Source organism: Gossypium hirsutum, chromosome A02 (assembly GCF_007990345.1).
Source record: "Gossypium hirsutum isolate 1008001.06 chromosome A02, Gossypium_hirsutum_v2.1, whole genome shotgun sequence".
In the NCBI taxonomy this organism is placed as follows: Eukaryota; Viridiplantae; Streptophyta; class Magnoliopsida; order Malvales; family Malvaceae; genus Gossypium; species Gossypium hirsutum.
Window position 1 is genome coordinate 27110887 of NC_053425.1, and position 23344 is coordinate 27134230.

Here is a 23344-nt window from a genome sequence, read left to right on the forward strand (position 1 = left end):
GTGCTCATGTGACAGCCCTAATGTGACCCTAGTCGGAAAGTGGTTTCAGGACCACAAAACCGAATCACAAAAATAATTAACCATTATAATCTATGCTTATAATATGTGTAAATGCATGTGTGAAATTTTCATATCTTAATTTTGTCAATTGCATGTGAAATTATTAAATAGGGACTTATGTGAGACATTGTGAAATGTGGTAGGTTAATTTTAAATGGTTTATTAATGCATGTTAACATAAAGGTGGACTTGCATGTCAAATTGTCCATTTCTTTGATAGTGGCCAGCCATGATGGGGATTTATGCATATTATAGATATTTTATAATAATTTTAAATTTCAATTAAAGGAATTATAGAATTAAAGGAAATAAAATAATGAGAAGGGGGAGGAGAAACAAAAGTGTTTCATCTTTACTTCTCCATTGCCGAAACTAGAAGAAAGAAAGAAGAAAAACTCTTGTTGAATTTCGGCTAAGGTGTTTTGATACAAGAAGGTATGTTTTATGCCACTCTTGAAAATGTATGCATAATTTGGAGGATTGGTTTAAATTTTACTTGAATCTTGGATTGAAATTAGGTTATTTAGGAGGGTTGAATTTCGGTCTAGGAACTTAAAATTTTTAGTAGAAGTTTTGATGACATTAGATGGATAGTTAGGTTGGATGTGTTAAATTGTTAATTGTTTTAGCTTGAAAGTTAAGGTTAATATGGTTTATGGGATTGCCGAATCTAATTTAGGGAGAAAGAAAAATATATGTATTCAATTATGCTATTGATTCTTGGGGAAATAATGTTTAATGTATTTTTGTTTATGTTTTATAAAAGCACTAGTAATTGAAATTGAGAAATTTTAACTTGCTGATGGGAGGTGTTGAACGTGATATTCGGATGTGTTTCAAGGAATGACATTAGGGTAGCTAGAGTCTAAAAACTTTCGGTCAAGGACTATTGTGTGAGCAAATTCGGTATAAAGGTTTAGATGTTAATTGCATTGTATTTAATGTTTAAAGAATAGGTAGTAGCTAATTAAAGTTAAGAAGGCTAGAATTTCTTTTAAGGGAGGTGTGACCTTAATTTGAACAAAATCGAATCGGCCTTAAGCTTGACTAAATGGTTCGGTTATTATTAGCTTAGAAGAAACCTATATGAAATTGTTGTATTAGGTCATAATATATAATTACATATGAAGGCTAAGTTTAAGTAGTAAGGCCGAATAGGTTATAAATTAATTATAGACGGTTTATATACATAGGAGTATGTATGTATTTGTGTGTGTGGCATTGATGATAAATGGTGAATTGGTAATAATCTACTTGGGACAGCAGCAGTAAGGTGATTTTCAAAAATCACCATAAATTGTAGGAATTGAATTAGAAGTTGAATAAATTATGTAATTAAAGCTTGATGAGTCTAGTTTTCTATAATAGAAACCGTAAAAGTAAAAGAATTACCGATCATGAAATATTTGAAGTAATGTGGGACAGAGTCAAAATGACTTCTAGATCCCCTGTTCTGTTTTTGTAAAATCATTATAAAATGTATAAAAATGGTCATAGAATAAATTTTATATGCTTAGACTCATTAGTGAGTCTAGTTTCAAATAAAATAAACGAAAACATATTTTGATTTCTGTACAATGAGAAATTTATTTTGTAGTGAAGAATGGTCAGAATTATCAAACAGTGAAACAAGGGAAACTTTAGGAAAAATTTGGTATTGATTGGCTAGACTAAAAATTATGAAAATTTTATGGATAAAATATAAATGAGTCTATTTTCAAGGAAAATTTACGGCAATTGATTTGGAGTTTCGTAGCTCCAGTTATAAGTAATTTAATGAATGTTGCTCAGGAATTTAGCTTATAGTGAAATTGTGATTATATGGTAAACATTGATAAAAGAAAAATTTTACTAATGAATTGCTTATTGATTTCTTATAAGCTTACTATAATCTGTATGTGTGAAAGTCGAATATATATGTATTATATTCTGAAAGTAATACTTGAATAATTGATTAATGATTAGTTTAAAATTTATTGAATTAAAGCTCAAGAGCATAGAGGGGCAACCTCGGATAAGGGAAAAGCTAAAGCCGCGGAATAGCCAACCCGAAATTTGTTCAGAAAGATACAAGGTAAGTTTTGAGTAATCGCCTTTAGCATAAAATTTATAATGCCTTGACATATATATATACTACATGGATTTTAATCTTTTTGGTTCTATTTGAATTAAGTTGAATGGTAAATTAGGGTTAAGCTTGATTGATGAAAGGTATGTGTGATATTCATGCATGATTTTAAGCTGAAATGAAATAATGGTGTTCATAAGAAACTCATGTCCGAATGTAGCCAATGGCTACTAATAATGTGAAATGTTCTATAAAATGTGTTAGAATACGAAAAAAAAACATGTTATTTGATGTGGAATTGTATCCGGGCTTAAAGACCTACAGGCTTCGTGCTGGAATCATATCCGGGCTTAAAGACCCGCAGGCTTCGTGCTGGAAATTGTATCCGGGCTTAAAGACCCGCAGGCTTCGTGCTGGAATTGTATCCGGGCTTAAAGACCCGCAGGCTTCGTGCTGGAATGAATCCGGGTTAAAAACCTGCAGGCTGTGCTAGATATGTGTTTTGAGTCCTAAGACTTGATAGGACCGGTGTCAGTAAGTTAAGTATAATTACGACATTGAATATCCGTGCGAGTAAGTATTATATATGTTATACCTGCTAAGGTACGTATTACGTACTCATAAGTGAATTGACTTCAAAACGAATTATTAGTATCAAAGAATGGTATATATATACATATATATATGTGAGTATGTGTATATGTATGTGAATGAATACCGTATTTATGAATAAGAGAATGACTTATTTGGTCAATGTATGTCATTGTAAAAGCATGTGTCTTAAAGAAATTGTATGAACCATATAGTATAGTGAAATATGTACTGAGAATTTTCTGGTGTATTCATGTATATATATATATTCGGCCAATAGGTTATAATTAATGTACTTGTGAGTTTTTGGCCAAGTAATTTACAAATTAAATTTGGGTTCTTGTGATACTTAATGTTAGAATTTAAATGATACGTTTTAATTGTTTGAAACACTTAAAACTTACTAAGCCTCGAAAGCTTACTCCGTTTTATTTTATTTATTTGTTTTATAGATTGTCAATTTTGGCCACCGACTCGGGAATCATCAGCAGTTCATCATACTATCAATCTTTTTGGTACAGTTATATTTTGGCCTTGGTATGGCATGTATAGGTTAGGCCGGTGACGGTTATGTTTTGTATTGTAAATATTTTAGCCATACGAAAATGGCGTATAACTTGAATATCAATATCTAATTCAGTTCGATCTCTGTTTATGTTTATTTACTATGCGAATGAGATATTAAAATGTTGATTGATTATATAGACAAAAAAAAATTATTGTTTGGCTCGGTAATACCTCATAGCCTAAACCGGCGATCGGACTCGGGCTAGGGGTGTTACAGCTCAACACACATTTGAAAAATGTACCTTCACCTTCAGAAGATAGGAATTTTGTTACAGAAAGCTCGCCGCGAGCTTTCTCTAACAAAATTCTTATTCCCCGGGGAGAAAAGCCTGACGCTTCGAATAATTCAGACGCTTTAAACACGTTTAGAACATGTTTCAACGTGGTTCCAAGGGTTTTCTTTGCAAACAAACCCTTCCGTGCAACAATAAAATGGATCACACACACTAAGTTTCATCATCCCTCGGTGATTTAATTTCTCTCCAATCCTCTCCATTTGTCCACTATAAATCATTTCCCATTCGTAAAAATTTCGATCACTAAAAATATTTTTTTACATTCGAGGTATTCTTAAGTCCTCAATGATGCGATATCACTCTGAGCTGCACACATTTCATATATAATACTGAGATGGAATCATTGCCTCCGAAGCCTATCCTAGGGAAATCGACGTAGAGGTCTTAATTGAAGGTCGTTATACGATAATATATCAGAATATAACGGGGGAGCCAGTTGACTGTCGTTACTTGGCCACGAGCTCAATCTTTTCGAATACCCAAAAATGATGCCCTATAAATATCATACAGAAGCTTGAAGGCATATTCATATAAAAAAACTCTTGGGCTTCCAACTATAATTGGTGTAAATCTTTTCTTCATTTCCAAGCAATCGGTACCTTTAACATTCCTTCTTATTCAAAGGTCGGCACCGTCGTGGATGCAAGAGGACTCTTAGGCGGGGAGCAGCTGTTGCGGTGCAGTAAAGATGATGCTCCTTTTGGAGTGACAATGATTATCGTTATTACACAACCTATTAATAACTACAACCGCTATTGCATTGACCTGTGTTTGACCTTTACTATGTCAAAATATCCGCTTTTCACCTGAGAGCCCTCTTATGTCCACCTCGGTGTTAACCTTCGGACAAGAATGAAAGGTTAAAGACACTGGCTGCTTTAAAATAGAGAAAAAAATATGTGATTACACCGGAAGTCCCTAAAGTTTTTTTGTATGATTATGGCCTCAATCTTATGTATGATATATATAGGGCATTATTTGCGGGTATCCAAAAAGCTTGAACTCCTGACCGCGTAACGACCATCATCTGGCCTCCTGGTTATACTCGAACCCATGACTGCATCACAGCCGTTGACTGGGACTTTCATGTAGACTTTGACCCCTGATCGTATCATGCATTATGACCCCGGAACTGGATTTCCCCACAATGAGTTTCTAAGGTGATGGTCCTATCCCGCCATGACATGCAATGTATATGTGCTGGGGCACGTTATCACACCCTTGACCCTTTAAAACTACCTAAGAACTTCCGTCGTTTCAGTCGAAAATCTGAACACTTTCAAAATGCCTTAAACCCTAAAATTAGCTTTTTCTTTCTCTCTCCTAAAATTAGCTTATTTCCTTAATTAATGTTTAAAATGGCCTAAAGGCCTAATTAAAAAAATTTGGCCTATAGCCTTTATTTAGCCTATATATATATTAACAAGTGGTTGGTTGTAATGGTAAGGTACATTGCACTCTAAAAGGAAGAACGTAGGTTCGAACTCCGAATATGAATCGTAAAACGGACATGCATAATATCAAATATTATATTAACATTAATCTATTTATAGGTTGTTATCATATCTTCTTTTTTTAATACAATGCCTAAAATTATCCATAATTCATCCTCAACCCTTAAATAAAAGAATAATTCGCACGCAATCTCACGTCCTCTTGCACTAATAATAATGTCCATGCTAATCGATTAAATATATTTTATTTTAAATTAATAGAATAAAAAAAAGAAAAATGCACTAAAACAATAAAGTTTTAAATTTTTAGAGAGTGCAAAATTCTATTTAGGATGATATTTTGATTTAAAGATTTATAGGATCTAACTTTTTATAAAATGAATAATATTTTAAATTTGAATAGGTCTCTTACGGAATCGAAGCCTATATTTATCGAACCCATTGTTTTTCAGTAGCAAAACACAACATTCATATTCTCTACTTAACATTCCTTGGTAAAAATATATGAAACCTAGTTTCATGGGAAGTCTGAGAATTTCCCATCTCCCCCAAATGGGATTTCTGAAATACCCCCATCACAACCACAATCAATCTAGTATTATTACTTGTGGGCTTAGAGGAGGAACAAAGAAACCCTTGTGGAAATCAAGGGTGCTTTCCACCGAAGCCATCCAAGCTGTTCATTCCCTCAAGTTAGCCAACTCCAATTCCAAATTACACCATGTTTTATCCACCAGGCTTTCCAGGTTACTCAAAGCTGACCTTTTGGATACTTTGGCTGAGTTACAAAGACAAAATGAATTCCAATTAGCTCTCAAGGTACCCTCTTTTACTTGTTACAACTGTTTCTTGGATTGCCTAGATGATTTGGAAGGAACCCTTTCAAGCTATTTGTATTTTGATTCAGTTTCATGTTTAATTTTACACTTCTTATCTTGCTTTTGGTTCAGTGTTCAATTATGGGTTTTTAGCTGATGTGATGAGGGTTTAGGTCTTTGCATCGATATGGAAGGTGTCCTTCAAATCTATATGGAATATGACTCATCTTCATGCTTAATTAATAATCGTATATATTGCTTTTCAGTTTTCAATTATGGGATTGTAGCTGAAATGATGTCAGGGTTTAGTTTAGGTCTTTGAATTGCAATGGAAGGAACCCGTTAAATATATATGTACTATGATTCATTTTCATAATCATTATCTTGATTTTCAGTTTTCAATTATGGGATTCTAGCTGAAATCGTGACAGGGTTTAGGTCTTTGAATTTAGTGCTATCTGTTTTATGATTCATTTTCATTCTTAAATTTATACTTTTTGTCTTGCATTTCAATTATGGGATATTAGCTGAAATGATGCCAGGATTTAGGTTTTCGAATTTGTGAGGAAGGAAGTATGGTACAAACCAGACATGTGTTTGTACTGTAACATGATTCAGCTGTTGGGTAAGAATAAAATGACTGAAATGGCTGAACAGCTTTTTACTGAGCTAGAAAAAGATGGGTTGAAACCTGATACAAGGGCATTCACCGAGCTGATTGGAGCATATTTGCAAGTTGGTATGATGGAGAAGGCAATGGAGACCTATGAGAGACTAAAGGCATGTGGCTGTTCTCCAAATAAGCTGACCTTTACAATTTTGATAAGAAACCTTGAGAATGCGGGGAAAGAAGAGCTTGCAGCGGTTGTAAAGAAGGATTGTATTGAATATCTGGAGTATCCTGAGAGATTCCTTGAAGATGTTCGAAAAAAGCATGTAAGTGAGGATCCTATTTCCTTTGTACTTTGTTTTAATTCTTGTTTTATGAAATATATATATATGCCTCTTATATCTTGCAATTGAAACTTGTGAGTCCGTTTTATGCAACATTTCGATACAGCTGTAATACCATGCAAGGAAAGTTTATTTATTTAGGAGAAGCATAGGAAGATATGTAGCCTCATTGATGACATAACACTGCCAACTTAGAGCATGCCACCTAAAAGTTTTATGCTTTGCTTGGTAAGAGTGAAAAGAAAATGATGTAATATTTGGACAAGTTGCTCATCAGTTTAGGTTTTTGTTTATCAGGAATTCCTTGAAATGGAATTTGTTGAGAGAAAAGTGGAAAGTAAATGATGTTTTTACCAAGAGAGACGAAGTACTGACGGATTGAGCCTGCACATTAGTTAATATCATTTGTATTGTTGAGGTGGACTTTTTTTTCTGTTTCAGTTGAAGAGGCGGCAGCTTGATCTTGTTTGACAGTTTGCAGTCCAAAGGTGACGAATCACTTGTGCAGATTCTAGCTTCCTGAGAGTCCAGCTCTCGTGTGAATTTTCATTAGCAGGGAGGGATTCGTGAAGCACGGTTGTTCAAGGCAACTCTGCTTTGGCACATTTATGGCCATTAATTTCATGATTATCTGCATCTGCTTTATGTTTTGTCATTTAGGATTCATGCTTTTCGTCAACGTCTCCATTTGTGCATCAAGGAGTAATTTTGGAAATGTATCAGGAGCAGCATTATAGGTAATTTGCTGGATTTTGTGTTTTAATAGGTTAGATTCTGATGCTTTCTCAGAAAAATATTCCGCTCTCTTTTGTCGATGCAAAAAAGATGGCAGGGCACAACACCCTTGCCTATTTATAGTCCCTCTTTGTAATGCAACCGGAGCAGCGGGGGAGACGAGAGGAGAGCATATATGGGTGGTATGAAGTAGACTAACAATAACTCATATATCACAACACCACAATGAACAATACATCTGTATCCAAATATGGATTCATTAAAAAATTGTTATCCAAATAGACGAAACACCCATTTCATATCTGTTAATGGAATTCAAAACTTGTTATTCTTCCCAAGGTCGATGTATATTACAAACAAGTATGAAGTTACATGAAACCTACGTTAATCGGACTCGTAATTTTCCCTAAAGTTATTTGTATCATCAACTGTGTCCAAAACACATCCAAATACATGATCCAAATACATGAGAAAAGCTGAAAAAAAAGATATACATATCCATGTTGGACGCATATATGTATACAAATTCCCACCATCCTAAGTCCGGGTAACATAGAATGCCAACATACAAGGAGGTACATTTCTTGGCCTCTACTGAAAAAAAATTAAAAACACAAGCCCATTGCTCTCTGAATCACTTTGATCAACAAAGAGAAATTAAAAGAGGAAAATTGGACAACTGGTAAATAAATAAAAAACATAAAATTTATGTTCAACTAGCTAAGTGGCTGGGAGAGCTGTTAAACATACTGTGCCATATGTAAGCCCTAGAAAGTACTGTTTCAAGCTCTTGATGTGTCCAGTTTTGAGTTGGAAGGTGTTGAAGGAACATCACCATTTCTTGGAAGTCAAGCTTCTGAAGTTCATCTGACCACTGAAACATATAGAAATAAAGCATTCATCAAATCAGGTTTGCAATTTTTTTTCATGATTAGAACAATCATGACGAGAAAATTTGTTTCTAGAGGCATCTGATATTGAAGTATCATTAAAACACAGACTGCATGTTGGACAGTTACCCATATCCAACACTTAGGCCCAAATTCAAGTAACATAGAATCTCATTAGCAGAGTTCATGAGGAAACAAAAATGTTTTGTTTAGTGTTGTTCCATCTGAAACTATGCAGAAGTAAAGTTCATAGGAGATTACACTATAACATGAATGACGCAAGTAAACAGGTTGACTTAGCAATCTAGGAAAACAAGCATCAATAAATTTGAATAATGTAAATCCGAGAGAATGCAGATCTTGGTAATATGAAGTGAGCTGCAAGAGATGCTCATTTTTAGTTTGATGTCATTGATCCAACATCTTACCTTTTGTCATCATCTATGTTACTCGGGCTAAGGTGTGGGTGTTGGATGCAGGTATGTGAGAGACGGGTATACTCAATTTTTTTCCCTAAATTTTCCATATATTTAGAAAGTCGTTGGATATCCCCATGCCCATGTCTAGATATGCATCAGATATAGGTGTCGAATATAGATAGTTCAAGAAAAATGTTGTGTCAGAGAAACATAGGTCATCATCATGTTTTGACCAAAGAAATGGTGATTATTTTTCTTTTAAATAAGGGAAAGAAAGAATAAAACACACACAGACAAAAATCCTTTGCTGAAACTCATTAAATGTTGCCAAAATGCAACCAAAGATGAAAAGCTAGTAAACTAGATCATCACAAATGAAGCTAAAGCACTCACCGTTAAAAGAAAACTGGCAAATATGTAGACAAGAAAATCTGGCAGTGCATCTCCTTCAGCAAGATACGTGTCCCATAGACGGGTCACTAGATGAAAAGGTATCTATTAAACAAACAAAAATAAATAAATAGAAGTTGAAGCATTTGATCAATCAAACATAAAAAGAAAATTTGAATGCAGGAGAAACCAAGGGATTTGGATCATGTGATGAAACCTTACCTCGCGTATTAGCAAGCAGTTGAACCAGCGAAATGCGAATTGAAGATATTCAAGCCCTTGGTCCTCCATATGTCTAGAAACAGGTTCTGGTTCAAGTTGAAGAAAAAAGAAGTTAATAAGACAAAGAAATGAAATTAGAACATGAAAACATAAATAAAATTTTATGTCAGATAAAGAAAATTGCACGCACATCATCAGAGAAACTACTCATGCACAGAACCCCCCCCCCCCCCACAACAAAAAAAAAAGAAAAAAGAACCCACTCAACCACCATCACCAGCAGAAACACATTTTAAAAAGAAATCATTCTTTTTCTGTAACATTAAGAAAAAGGGTGTGCCTGCACATGTATTCCAAACATCTTGCTTTGTTTGAAAACTATTACAAAACAAAATTTGCATGGTAATCGAAGGCTTAAAATTCCTTCATAAAGCAAAAAGTTGTTGAGTCCATAAACAAGAACAATTCTAGGGGAAGAACTGAAAGGCTTTTGTAGAGTTTACCATCGATGCGCCTAACCAATTCCTTCAGCTTAAATACAAGCCTCTGGATTCCTGGTTGAGCAAATGTGTAATGGTCTTGCATGCCATCAAGCAACTTTGACAAGCACCAATAGCAATCAGCTTCTATGTTGGATATCTTCCCAGCAGACATATCTGAGATTGACCAACTATCTATGCTCCCTTCTAAGTACTCAGATAAGAAGACAACTAGAAAGGGTGTTACAAGATCATTAATACCCTGCACATACCCACTTGCAGGATGCCGAATGGCCCTGTAAATGAAGAACAATATAAATTACAAAATAACACTAGTATCTTGAATGTTGCTTTAAAGCAAACATAAATCAGAGTTTAACAAAGGGGACTGGAGGTCGAACTGCTCAGACCTCCAGTGCCTAGTTAAACCAGTTGAACCAAGGTATAATGTCTTCTTTATTTTTTTAATGTTAAATAACTTTACACACTTATTTAATTTACAATAAAATATAAAAATAGTTAATAAACAAAAAAATGCAAAATGCATTTACCATAATATTTATATCTTTACTATTAAGATAAAATGTGTAAATCTCATTATTTACAAACAAATAAAAACTGACCTTTTACCCATTGAACAACCAACCAACACCCTTTTTTAAACAGGAACAACCAACACCCTTTTCCACACCAGTGAAAATTCCAGTCCATACCGATCCCACCAGATCATGCCGGTCAATTCCGGTCACACCAGCCGGAACATAATGCACCGGCCGCTGCATGAATAATATTGAAAAATATAAAATTTTTAATTATTTACTATTATGCTAAAGACTTAATTGGAATGTGACTAATCAAAAAAGACTACACAGGAATGTAAAGTTTAAATTAGTTTTTTGAGACATACTTTCACACTTAAAATATAAATTTTATTAAAAACCTAGTCTCGATTATCAAAGAAAAAAAATATTCGCTCACCCTTTAGCTTCTTTTACAAAAAAAGGGAAAGGAGTTAAAGGAGTTAAATCCTTTAAAATTTCATATTGAATGATGGATTTTTATTCGTAATTTTGGATTTGTTTGAATGATAGATTTTTATTTGTTGAGTTTACTAATGAGTAATTTATATAATTGATGAATATTTTATATTTGAAATTTATTTAATTTCATTCATTTGATATTTATAAATATATTTATATACATATATTAAATATTTTTTTTTAAAATATTGATAAATCCGAAATGGTACAACTAAACAAACAGGTACCACTACGTACCAGTTCCAGTAGAAAAACGGTGCGCCAACCGGTGTGGTACTAACTATCTTGAGTTTTATCTTTTTAAAATTTTTGAGCTTTGCATGTTATAAGAAAGCCAACAATAAATGTGAATCCACCAATTCAAATAGTAACTTACCATGTATAAAGAATGCGCTCCAAGGATTTTTGAACTTGAGCTTGCTGAAAGAAAGGGACATCAGGAACAGTCCTAGGACAATCAACAGCAATCTAACAAACAGAAAAAACACTGCTGTTAAATCAGGCATAGAAGGCTGACAATCAAGTTTGAGACTAAATAAGGGATAAAGGAACCTGGCGAAGCATATTAATCTCATCAGCAGACCGCTCAGTGTCCGGAATGTCATAAAATTGAGCAACACAATCAAGATACTCAAGGCGTTTCCTCCTTAAAACTCCCTCCCTTCTATCTGAATTAGGTGGTGCATATCCCTGTTTTAAATTCATAAAATTTCAAACGAGAAACCAAAATTTATTTAATAAATACAATCTATCCATCCACTGACAAATTGGTTAACCCTGGATATCAAATATGAGACATGCAGATTCTTTCGGTCTAAACTGTTGCTTCATTGATTCCATTAACTGGAAAAGAAAGCCACCAAGGTCATACAAAAAAGAAAACAGAACACCCTTATGAAAATGCATTTGGAACAAACTAAAACCCGATACTGAACGCCTCCTAAAAATATACATTGATACTAAAAGCAAAGCCTAGTTCCTTGGCATCATGAAACAGAAGCAACTCATTACACTAGGAATGCAACAATTGAAATGTTATAAAGCTTTAAAAGCACAATCCAGTGAATTGTAAGAGAACTTTTTATATGAAACATTCTACAAAGCCGAAGATATTAAAGGTGGCAGCAATTAACAAAGATCATCACTTTACATTAAAAAATATCGCAGCCTTAGCAGAAGAGTAATGAGTTGGTTCATACAGTTCAAGTCCTAATGCCAAAAACCAATAGTTAAGAGCTTACCAACAGGAGTCTCCATACATTAGGACGCATATAAGGCGGAACACCACTCCAAGCTAACTCACGTAATCTCTCTAAAAAGGACATGATAATCAAATCAAATGTACGATCATATATACATATAAAGGTTGTGAAATCATTCTGGAAGCAATAAAGTAGATATGGTACCTAATATGACCATTTGTCCTGAGAGCTCTTTAGTGAACTTCGTAACCCTGGCAGAATCTGTAGCTCTTGTGCCCATTGCAGAGTTCTGGACTTCATTGGCAGCATCCTCATTCTTTGAGGTTGAAGATGTTAACTTATTAACAGTTGTATTACCATCAGAATTATTTGTATTTCTGACCCCTCCCTAAATGAAAGGAATGCTTTTCAGCTACTAACATCACGGACTTTTAAAGAAGTCTAGCGTCACACTAGTTCAAGACTAAATCATCTTTCCGTATTTTCGTAATAGAATACATGAAAGATACTACAGTCACTCTAAACCTCACCTCCACAGATTTGTCCATGTCATCACTTGTACCGGCATCGTTCTGTGAGAAGCTTCTTTGATAACTGGGAGATCGTTCTTGTGAACCTGAATCATCAAGTATATCTGACCTTCTGGTCAATAATATTTTACCAGGAATACTGCGACCCTTAAGCAACCTTAAAAGAGGCATAAAAGAAAATTATTATTTGTTGATGAAACAAAAATTATGAAGCAAAGATTTTATTAACATGTAATCCTAGCATTTGCTTTTACACTTGAGATAATAAAAACCACCATAAATTTCCAAATCCACATAGGCAAGGTAATAAAAGTTATATAACATGACAAGGGAACTTTACAGCAGAGGAAATTTTTTCAATTTTGACTTCTTAACAGTAAGAGAGAGATATGCATAAAGAAAAACAACATTGCAACCCATGTTAGCATTGATCTTCAGCCAATTTACATTAAGAAAAACAACTCCGCAACCCATGTTAGCATTTCAGCTAATTTACGTTAAGAAATCCAAGCTCAGCAATGTTATCATTCATAAGCATGGGCAAACAAATTGTAACATTTTTGTTCCATAACCTTTATGAACTCCCCACGTTTAGTAACTGTCATTTTTATTATCAGGAAAACCAGGCTAAAAGACAAGGAGCAACCCTTTGTGAACCCCTGTGATGCCTATGATTCCCCAACAACAATGCCATGATCAAATTACAACATACACCAAAATATCAGACGTTTTTAGGGAAAAATAGATAAATACTATGATCTAAGCACAAAGATGAAAGGATTATCTTCCAAAAGAAAGAGAAACCGGGTTATGCCATTAAGTAGAACTTGTGAGATCTGGCTTTAATTCCCAAAAGGGGCTTTCAATCTAAGTGCAAACCGCAACAAATTAAACCCAATAAACCTAACTGAAAACTTTTGCGAAATCAAAATTTCACCCTAAAGAGCAAAAATTCTTCCACGGAAATTCAGAATCAAAACTGAAATTCGAAAGATCAGAAGGTATTTCTCTAAATCCAATGAAAAAAGAAAAATCCAGAATCAACATTGAGAAACCAGAAAGAAAACAGAGGAAGAAAAGTAAAATTGGAAATTATTAGAAAGAGGTACCCTTGGACATTCTTGAGGGTTTGATTGAACCTGGAATCAAGGCTTTCTTTGTTACGCTGATCTACTTCGCCATGGCTGCTGCTGTTGTTGTTGGAATTCATGATTTTGTCGTTATTTCCTTGATTATTGTGTTTCACTCTCAACACGGCTATTGAACTCCTTTCATTCTTTCAAACCCCATTTCTAAGAAAACATGAATACACAGAAAGATTTCACAACAAACCAAGTAGTTTAAAGTTTGAAAGCACTTTTGATTATTATATTAATCAATCTCGAATTCAATTATTTCGACATGTTTTTCCTTTAATTTTACCTTTTTTTAATGGAATAATGATGAATTTAGGCACTCCCATTTACTAATCTTAAATTCAATCTTTAAAAAAAATGATATTTCTAATTTTTTTTGGTCGAATGTATATACTATAATTATTATATTTTCATAAATCTAAATAATATATACATAATAGAAATTACAATATATGAAATCAGAACCATAACCATTATTATCTAAAAAACACTATCTTTAATCCCAAATAAATTCACTCTTTTATCACTTTTCAAGTATAAATATTTTACATTTATATCTAAAAATTTTAACACTCACTTTCAAATCCAAATCTCTCTACAGAATTTGGACAGCGAAACTCAATATTTACAAATTAGTTTAAATTTTCTCACAAAACAATTCCCTATAAATTAGGTTCATGTGCTATTAATAAGCTCTCATACATAAGATAAAGCCTCTAAGTATATATCAAAATCAGCTTGCCAATAAAGAGCCTAAATGAATATAAAGTAACTCTTTAGAAATAGCTATTACAACATAAACACTCAAAGCACAATCAATATAAAATATGTTCTCCAAAATCAATAACACAATCTCGATCAAATCTCCACATTCCAATAGTTGAATTGATTCACTCAAATCCAATGCAATCTTCAAAAACCAAGAATTGGTTTCCGTAGGTGAACCATAGTATCTTTAATATAACAATACATTAACAGGTTCAAAGATTTTCTTCATTAAACCATTAAATTGTCAACTTAAATAAGGCAAGTAATTTATAAGTTCTTCCGTAGATATACCTTAGTATCTTTAGTATAACAATACATTAATAGCAGTTTATAGTAGACATTATCAAATACCACTTAGCTTCAATCAACACATCTTACCTCAATAAGTATTATATTTTAATCAATCTAAAATATATATACATGATAGAAACCACAAAATTTGAACCCAAGACACTAACCTTTACTATTTTAACTTTACTATAAAAGTCACATTTGGTTTTTACATAATTTTTTCACCTACATTGCGGGGTTATTTTACCCAAATGACTCAAAAAAATATTTACGTAAATGACCCTGGTTTAAAAATAATTATCTAAATAATCTAAAATGAACAGTAAAATTGAGTTATGGGGACTAGATGGCCGACACCATTATTTTTTATTAAAAAAATAATTTTTAGGGTTTTGGATACTAGATGACCGACACCTATGAATTTTTTTTCAAACCAAATCATACCGGTATATATTTATATCGATATTTTAAAAAAATTAGAATGATGGCACATTGATGGTCGACACCCCTTTATCTGATTAAAAAAAAGTTATTTTGGGCATGTCAAGTGCCTGCCATCAAAGGCCCACGCTGACCCAACAAAAGGGATGGGAATATTGCAACAGTAATCCCTCATCGTTTTTCTATCTTTTTTTATTTTCCAAGTTTGATTACAAATTTTATATCTTAAAATAATATCATACTATTTATCATGTTGTTGATTATTATTGCATCATTCATATTATTATTAAATTTAAAATTTAATTTAAATTTAATATGCACAATTAAATTAGATTTTTTTTTCATAAAATTAGAACATGCTTTAATAATTTTCATCTTTCATAATAATTCAAATAAACATTGTTAAATTATTGTTTCTTTTATTTTAAAAATAACGTGTAATATTAAATAGGATTTAAAAATTTTAATTTTAAATAAACTTAAAATTTTTAAATTTAGAAACAACGTGTAATATATTTTTAAATTTGTAATCAAACTTGGGGAATAAAAAAGATGAAAAATGAAGAGGGGTTAATGTTGCAATATTCCCATCTCCTTTTGTTGGGTCAGCGTGGGCCTTTGTTGGCCGGCACCTGACATGCCCAAAATATCTTTTTTTAACCTGATAAAGGAGTGCTGACCATCAGTGTGCTAACACCCCGATTTTTTTAAATATTGATATAAATATATATCAGTATGATACGATCTGAAAAAAATACATGTGTGTCGGTCATCGAGTGTCCAAAACCCTAAAAATTACTTTTTTAACAGAAAAATAGTAGTGTCAGCCATCTAGTCTCCATAACCCAATTTTACTATTCATTTCAGGTTACTTAGATGATTGCTTTTGAACCAGGGTCATTTACATAAATAATTATATTTTTGGGTCATTTGGGTAAAATAGCCACATCGTGGTATTGCATAATCTAGTTTTATGTAAAGTATATGTGACCTGTCACATTAGCTATTATGTCATTGTCATTAAATTTGAATGATTCAATCAACTTTTCCATTAAAAAAACAAATTGATTAAATTTTTAAAGTTGAGGACGTGAAGAAAAAAATTAAGGTTAAAATAATTGAAGGATATTATCCTTCTAGTTAATAGTACAATCATGATACTCGATCCATTTTTATAAAATATGCTTGTATTCTTTTTTTCTTTTTCTTTTTATAAGAGAAAAGGAATGTAAAGTAGAGGGGACAAACGCTATCAAAAAAGTCAGTAACCCCATGATTGTAAATTATAAGAATGTAATGCCCCGAAATTTTGGATTTTTAAGTCAATAAGTTTGTGAGATAATTTAATTTGGTTCAGTGGTGGGGTGTTGTGGTTATATATGTGAGGTTTTGGGTTCGAGTTTCACATGCATTGTAAGATTCATTTTATTTTGTCCCATGTGATAAAAGTTGGGTTTTATTCAACTTCTAAGAGAGTTTGAGAGTATTTTGAGATAATATCTTATTTTAGCTAACTTATCGCATTTTTTTTCTTTTGAAATTAAAATAAACAAATTAGATTAACCCACCCCTAAATCCGCTCCCACTTGCAATTGCCTCTTTTGTTTCTTCTTTTGGTGCTCTGTTTCTTTTTGTTTCTTTTTCTTTCCCTTGTCACATTCTGCTTCTTTTCTTTTCTTGTTTCCCTTGGATTTTATTTTATTTCTTTGTTTTTCTATTCCATTGGTTACCTTTAAGTGATTGTGGGTTGTGTTGATTGATTCGTCGATGGTATTAGTAAATCAAATCAAGTGTAAGTGTTGTCGTTTATTGTTTTTCCTGCTATTGAAATAAATTTTGTTTTTGGAACAAGATTGGTGTTGATTGGGTGTTATTGTGATTCTTGTTGTAATTAAACATTTTTGTGGTTCGTGGTTAGACGAAAGAAACGATAATCATGCTCCATCAGCAGAGTAAATATCGTGTTAGGCACTGTTTTTTATTGGTATGTACTCGAATTTTACTTTAGGAATTGAATTGTTACTTTAAGGAAAGTGGTTATTTGTGTGGTAATTGGATGATTAATCGATTTGATTGAATGAATGTTTTTAGGATTCTAGATTTGTTGATTGAGAGGCTAGTCAAAATTAGCATCAGGTGTGTGAAAACGACCTTAAAACTCGATAGAAACTCATTATATCGTGAAATAGGGGTTATTTTTCGAAACTGCCCAGTGCCACATGATCGTGTATCATGTCTTATGGTAGATTGTATGTGCCACAAATCGTTTGAAACTCAGCAAACCGTGTGGCCAAGCCGTGTGGGGCACACGGTTATGTGAAATCTTGCAGCCCGTGTGGGGCACACAGACGTGTGAAACGTTGCAGACCATGTAGACCACAAGGGCTAGGTTTTTGGGTTTGGCCAATTTTTGGGCTAGATTAGGGCCCATTTGAGGAACTCAAAATTTTAGGTCCGTAGGTATTGTATGGGACTGGAAAAACGTAAGTTTTAGCACGTAACAATATATGGTTAAGCTTAGAAGGTATGTTAAGTAAGATATGATACACTTAAATCATATGTTATGTTATGATCTATAAGAAAATGTGTAACGACCCGATAGTCAGGGGTGTTGGAAACTGCATTCTCGGGACTCCGTTCTCGTAAATTGGACTCGTAAATATTTTTAATAAATATTTACAAAGCTATTTGTATAGTTAATTAGGTTTCAGTTAAGCGAATTTACTTGAATTAAAAGTAATTAGGTATAAGAACTAAATTGCGTATAGAGTGAAAGTTGAATTATAGATTATAAAATAATTAGATGGACTAAAGAAGTAATTACACTATTATTTCTTTAGTGGGACTGTTAGTGAATTATATATATAAATTATATGTAAATTTATTTTATATATATATATTATAATAATAAAAAATAAAATATGTTATCTTAATAATTAAGTAAATGTATATATATTATATAATAATAATTTAATGTATAATAAAAAAATCGTTAATAAAATAATGAATAAAGAAAGAAAAAGAAATAGAAAGCCAAACAAAATAAAGAAAGAAAAAGAGAAAGAAGAAAAGAAGAAGTGAGCAAGGCTAGGGCACCAAATTTTTGAAGTTCATTTGGTTAGTCAATTTAGTCACTTTTCTTGTAATTTTTATGTTTTTGGAATCTCGGTTCCTAAGGCAACCCGACCCATGTCGAAATTTTAGAAATTATTAAGTTTTTAAATGTTGTTAGTGTTGAATAGTTTTAGTATTAGGGATTAAATTGATAGATTTTAAAGCTAGAATGAAAAATGATTAAATTGTAGAATAAATTATAAATTTTGAGTATAGGGACTAAATTGTGAAAAATTTAAAATTTAGGGGTTTAAGTGAAAATAGAGAGTTAAAATTAGTTTAAAGTGAAACTTGTATAAAAATATAGAATTAATTGTAAAGAATAAAAATTAGTGTCGGTTTAGGGACTAAATTGAAATTTAGGCAAATATTGTGTAAAAATTAAAATATTCAATATGAAATTGAATTGTGTTATATTGATGAATTTTAATTGTTTTAATTTCGTAACTAACGTCGTACCGAAATCCTCGACTAAAAAGGGAAAGGATAAAATCGACTTCGAATAGCTCAGAATTCCTGGTTTGTATTTCTATAATCCGAACTTAGTTGTTAATTGTCATACTTCAATTTAATGCATATGGTAAGTATTGAGGTGAGTAATTGACATTTTGATAATTGATTGAAATGGATCGAATTCTTAGATACATGTTGAATGTATTGATTATTATAGATTGAATTTAATTCATGTGTATAAATGTGATTATATGAAAAAAATTAGTATTGGATATTGGTTATATCTGAAATGTGAAATTAGACCTTATTAACTGTATCGGGATAAGTCGGATATAGATAACATGCTATAGGGATAGAAAGAGTTCAGGGATTTCTTCGACTTCGAGTCGATGAGGCACTGGGTGCCAATTTACTTCGATTTAACCGATGAGACATTGGGTGTCAATTTACATAGCGCTGGGTGTAGTTACTACTTCGGATTTATCCGATGAGGCACTAGGTGTCAAACTGGTGTATTGGTTAGATCTATGTATCCGTCCGAGTCCGAGTCGTGTTAATAGGGGTAACTAAATAATAAAATAGTTCTATTATTGATATTGGATGATATTTTATGAGAATTGAAAATGGGATGGTGATTTGAAACATGAAAATGAGATATGTTGTAAATATATGGAATATATGAGTTATATACTCATGAATTCAATATGGAATGGATAATGCCATTGTTTAAATGAAATGTCAATCAAATTGTGAAAAACTATTTATATAGCAAGTATGAGAATTGGGATATTTGTGAAACAAATGAAATATGATAGCATGTGTAAGTTGATTATAGTATGAAATGATATGCTATTATGTATGAATTCAAAGAGTTGGCATATGGTAGTTATGATTTTTAAATATTAATATGTGTCTATATTTCAATTATACATTTGTAATCTCTTGTCTTTAAATATTCGAATTATAGAAATACCATTGAGTTTTACTCAGCATACGGTTTTGTTTTTTCGTGCGCAGCTTAGATACTTCATTTTTTTATCGCCGATTCAACATCCAACAACGATCTTGAACTCAAATGTGGTGATGTTTATCTTTTCTGCCGGCATGTACCTAGGATGTTTAAATGATAGTTATTTTGTGGATGGATTGTAAATTAGGTTATAAGTTACTTGTAATGTTGGTTGTTTGTGTTTGAAGCCATAGTATGGCATGGTAAATTGAACCTAAGCTTGGTATATGCATATGAATTTAAGTTAATGTTTTAGGTAGATATGAGCTAGGCCAAATTGATGAATTTTGACATGTTTATAATATTAATTTGAATGATGCATTGATGATATGTTTTGATGATATAAATGTGGTATCAATGAGGGTACGTTGGTTAGGCACCTAGGATGATTGTTTTGACATGTTTTGAATATATTTGATCGTGTTTTGATTTGGTTAAACGAATGATTTTTGAGTTTTTTAGTGTTCAACCTTATAGGGAATGGTAAATTTGTTGTTTAAGGTACATTTTAAGTCTACACGGCTAGACACATGGGCGTGTGACTTGGCCATGTGAGACATACGGCTAGCACACGGCATGCGAGGCCATTTTGAAGGGTACACGACCTGGCACACAAGCATGTGGCTTGGCCGTGTGACCTAAGTCAGAAAGTTACAAAGGCACAGACACGGGCTGGGACAAGGTTGTATGTCCTTACTTCGAATGCCACACTGCCGTGTGAACCCTACAGTTAAAAAATTTTCTAACTTTTTCTTAAAATTTTCAAATGTTCCCAATTTAGCCTCAAATCATTTTCAAAGTGATTTCAAACCCTCAAAAGCTTAATAAGGGATTCTATTCATGTTAATGATGAACCATTTTATGATTTTTGAAATGTTTGAAATGAATTATTAGATTACGGTTACTCAGTAATGCTCTGAAATCCTATTCCGGCGACGGATACGAGTTAGAGGTATTACAATATATGTGTAGGCATGCCATGTGTTATATGATATATGTCAGTATGTTTTGTGATTATGATATGCATATGTTTGGGGGTGGGTTATGATATGATGGAGGAAGTGTTATATGGCAGTTTATAATGTAATTATGGCAACAAGGCCGCAAATTTATGTATGGCAACTCAGCTGCAAATATATGAGTGGCACATCACCACATATTGGTGTGACTGGATGGATGGACGCTTGTAGTCCCATATGGTGTGATTGGTTGGATAGAGATGTTGCGTAGCGGATGGGGGTAGGACATGATATGATTATGATAAATTATGTTATGTTATGATTCGAATAAAATGATTCATTAAGATATGTTAAGATATGATCTGTATAAAATTTAATCTGATAAATGATTATACTGAGATTATGGGCTAAATCACACACTGGGCTTAAAGCTCATAATTTGTTTGCTTCGTTTCAAGTAATCCTTCGACCTAGAATTGACGACAACTTTGGAGCTTGGGTTTCATAATTTTGGTTTAAGCTCTAAGGACTTATTATTGGTTTGTTATTATGGACATTATGGACTTTCTTGGGTTTTTATTTGTTTTTAGGCATTTTAATTTTTGCTTAGTTTGTTAGGACTATTTGATATTTATCACGCAAAAGCTTTTATCTTTAAAGAACGTTTAACATATGATAACTAAAAATGAACTGCAATTTAATAAATGAAACACCATAAGGTTTTCTGCTGCAAGACTAATTGAAATTTGCTGAAGTGTTTTGGCTCTCAAATGTTTATGTAAATTGGTTTTGATTTTAGTAAAACCATATAAGCTATGGTTTCAAAAAAATCGCTACGTTTTCAAAAAGTACCCAAATTGATTTTTTTTGTTACTTAAAATTGGTTTTCATCAAAATTAGTCACTTGTTTCTTTTGGTTGTACAATGTAACCTTCATAATCCGATCGTAACGTCTAAGTCGGGTATGGGGCGTTACCTTTGATGGTATCAGAGCCAGGTTACAAAACTCGACTATAAATTTTTGAGTTCAAAATATTATGATAAATAAATATTTATTTTAGACTGGAATTTTGTTGAAATAATTTTTTAAGTTTTTGGATAAGTGAAGTTGAGACTCTGACGCCAATCCAAGTAAGAACTCTACACTTTAGTTATGCTTTAAAAATACATTGCATGTGATACTTTAGTATAAAAAATGACCTTTGGAGTTGTAGAGTAGTGAAACACTCTCTATATACACTGATAAGTATTTCGATAAAACTTTAAAATTAAGGTTTAAAACTTAAAATGATTTCATAAAATTTTGGAAATTATAGATAAGACAATGAGTACTCGTGGTTCTCGTGGTTGTGGTACCCGTGGGAATGGCGGTCGCCATCGGAGGGCTCGAGTTGAGCCTTCTTCGATGGGCAGTATACTCTAATTAGATACGAGTGAGACTGTAAAAACTCCAACTACTGAGACTGAGTCTGCGGCTCAGACTGCTAGGGACCACGCACTATCCCAAGTAATGTTGGGAGTTTTAGAGAGGGTCGTTGAGACCCATACTAGATCTGGATCTGGATCTGGATCTGGATCTTGGAGCGAGGGTTGGTAACTAAACGAATCCAGTCCAATAGAGCTGAATTATTTAGAGGCGTCACTGGAGTCACCCTAACTTTGGTTGAATATTGGTTAAAAGCCACATAAAGGATAATGAAAGATCTAGACTGTACCCTTGAACAGAAATTGAAGAGTGCAGTATCCTTACTTCACGACAAAGTATATCAGTGGTGGTTGACTGTGTAGGAGGGCACTCAGCCTGAGCAGCTAACGTAGGGTTACTTTCGAAGTGCCTTCCAAAATAAGTATGTGGAAGCAAATTATGTTGAGGCTCGTAGACACAACCTGTGAGGCTAACTCAAGGGGATAGAACAGTGGTGGAGTATGAGGTCGAGTTCTTGAGATTGAGTAGGTATGCTCGTGAGTTGTTGGCTACTGACTATGACAAGAGTGCTCATTTTGAAGAAGGTATAAGGTGTGACCTTAAGTCTTCTATCACTTATAATGGCTTGGAAATCTGAAGAAAAATAAAGCAATACCACTCATGAGTCAATCAGGCTTGCAATAATTTCCATCTATTACCATGTTTAGCCAACCTTTCCATATAATAATTATAACATCCAAACATGAACAATTACATATATCTCTGAGAATAACAGTGCATATAGAATTCCCATATAAAATACCCAAAAGAGATTTTCTGTAATATAGCTGTATTCAAATATTTTTGCAATTTCATCACTAATACACTAACATATATAGTCATCAATAATCTTACATTATGCAGTTCACTGAAAGAGTCAATTCAAAAGAATTTTCGGCTAATCCGTTCTATAAATATGATATATGAATAAGTCAATTACTCATAAATAACTTTTTCCTTAACAATGACATCACATATTCAGAATAATCTTCA

The 23344-nt window shown here is 32.9% G+C and overlaps 2 protein-coding genes across 3 annotated transcripts; one reads left to right on the forward strand and one right to left on the reverse strand.

The window, feature by feature from the left end:
* Window positions 1-5415: 5415 nt before the first annotated feature.
* On the forward strand, window positions 5416-7874 carry LOC107951351 (pentatricopeptide repeat-containing protein At1g62350). Its single transcript, XM_016886366.2, has 3 exons — window positions 5416-5855; window positions 6404-6790; window positions 7250-7874. Exons 1-3 carry the CDS (start codon window positions 5541-5543, stop codon window positions 7277-7279), a joined length of 732 nt encoding a protein of 243 aa, XP_016741855.1. The 5' UTR covers window positions 5416-5540; the 3' UTR covers window positions 7280-7874.
* LOC107951350 (GTPase-activating protein GYP1) lies at window positions 7853-14167 on the reverse strand. 2 transcript variants are annotated; one of them, XM_016886365.2, is made up of 10 exons: window positions 13825-14167; window positions 12716-12872; window positions 12390-12573; window positions 12225-12295; window positions 11536-11673; window positions 11360-11451; window positions 9968-10239; window positions 9465-9550; window positions 9246-9347; window positions 7853-8417 (listed from the first exon to the last, which is right to left on the reverse strand). In XM_016886365.2, the coding sequence occupies exons 1-10, from the start codon at window positions 13923-13925 to the stop codon at window positions 8256-8258; spliced, it is 1365 nt and encodes a 454-aa protein (XP_016741854.1). In that variant the 5' UTR covers window positions 13926-14167; the 3' UTR covers window positions 7853-8255. The 2 variants fall into 2 exon arrangements, with proteins under 2 accessions (XP_016741854.1, XP_040940772.1); XM_041084838.1 differs by having other exon boundaries at window positions 12716-12801; window positions 13825-13968.
* Window positions 14168-23344: the final 9177 nt, after the last annotated feature.

Bases quoted from the DNA above. Each gene is read 5' to 3' on its own strand.
- LOC107951350 (XM_016886365.2), bottom strand. From the start codon at position 13,925: ATGAATTCCAACAACAACAGCAGCAGCCATGGCGAAGTAGATCAGCGT. The intron at 12,296-12,389 runs GTACCATATCTA...TGTCCTTTTTAG, and splicing joins AGGACAAATGGTCATATTAG to AGAGATTACGTGAGTTAGCT. The intron at 9,551-9,967 runs GTAAACTCTACA...AACTTGAACCAG, and splicing joins ATTGGTTAGGCGCATCGATG to AACCTGTTTCTAGACATATG.
- LOC107951351 (XM_016886366.2), top strand. From the start codon at position 5,541: ATGAAACCTAGTTTCATGGGAAGTCTGAGAATTTCCCATCTCCCCCAA. The intron at 5,856-6,403 runs GTACCCTCTTTT...GCCAGGATTTAG, and splicing joins AATTCCAATTAGCTCTCAAG to GTTTTCGAATTTGTGAGGAA. The intron at 6,791-7,249 runs GTAAGTGAGGAT...TTTCTGTTTCAG, and splicing joins AAGATGTTCGAAAAAAGCAT to TTGAAGAGGCGGCAGCTTGA.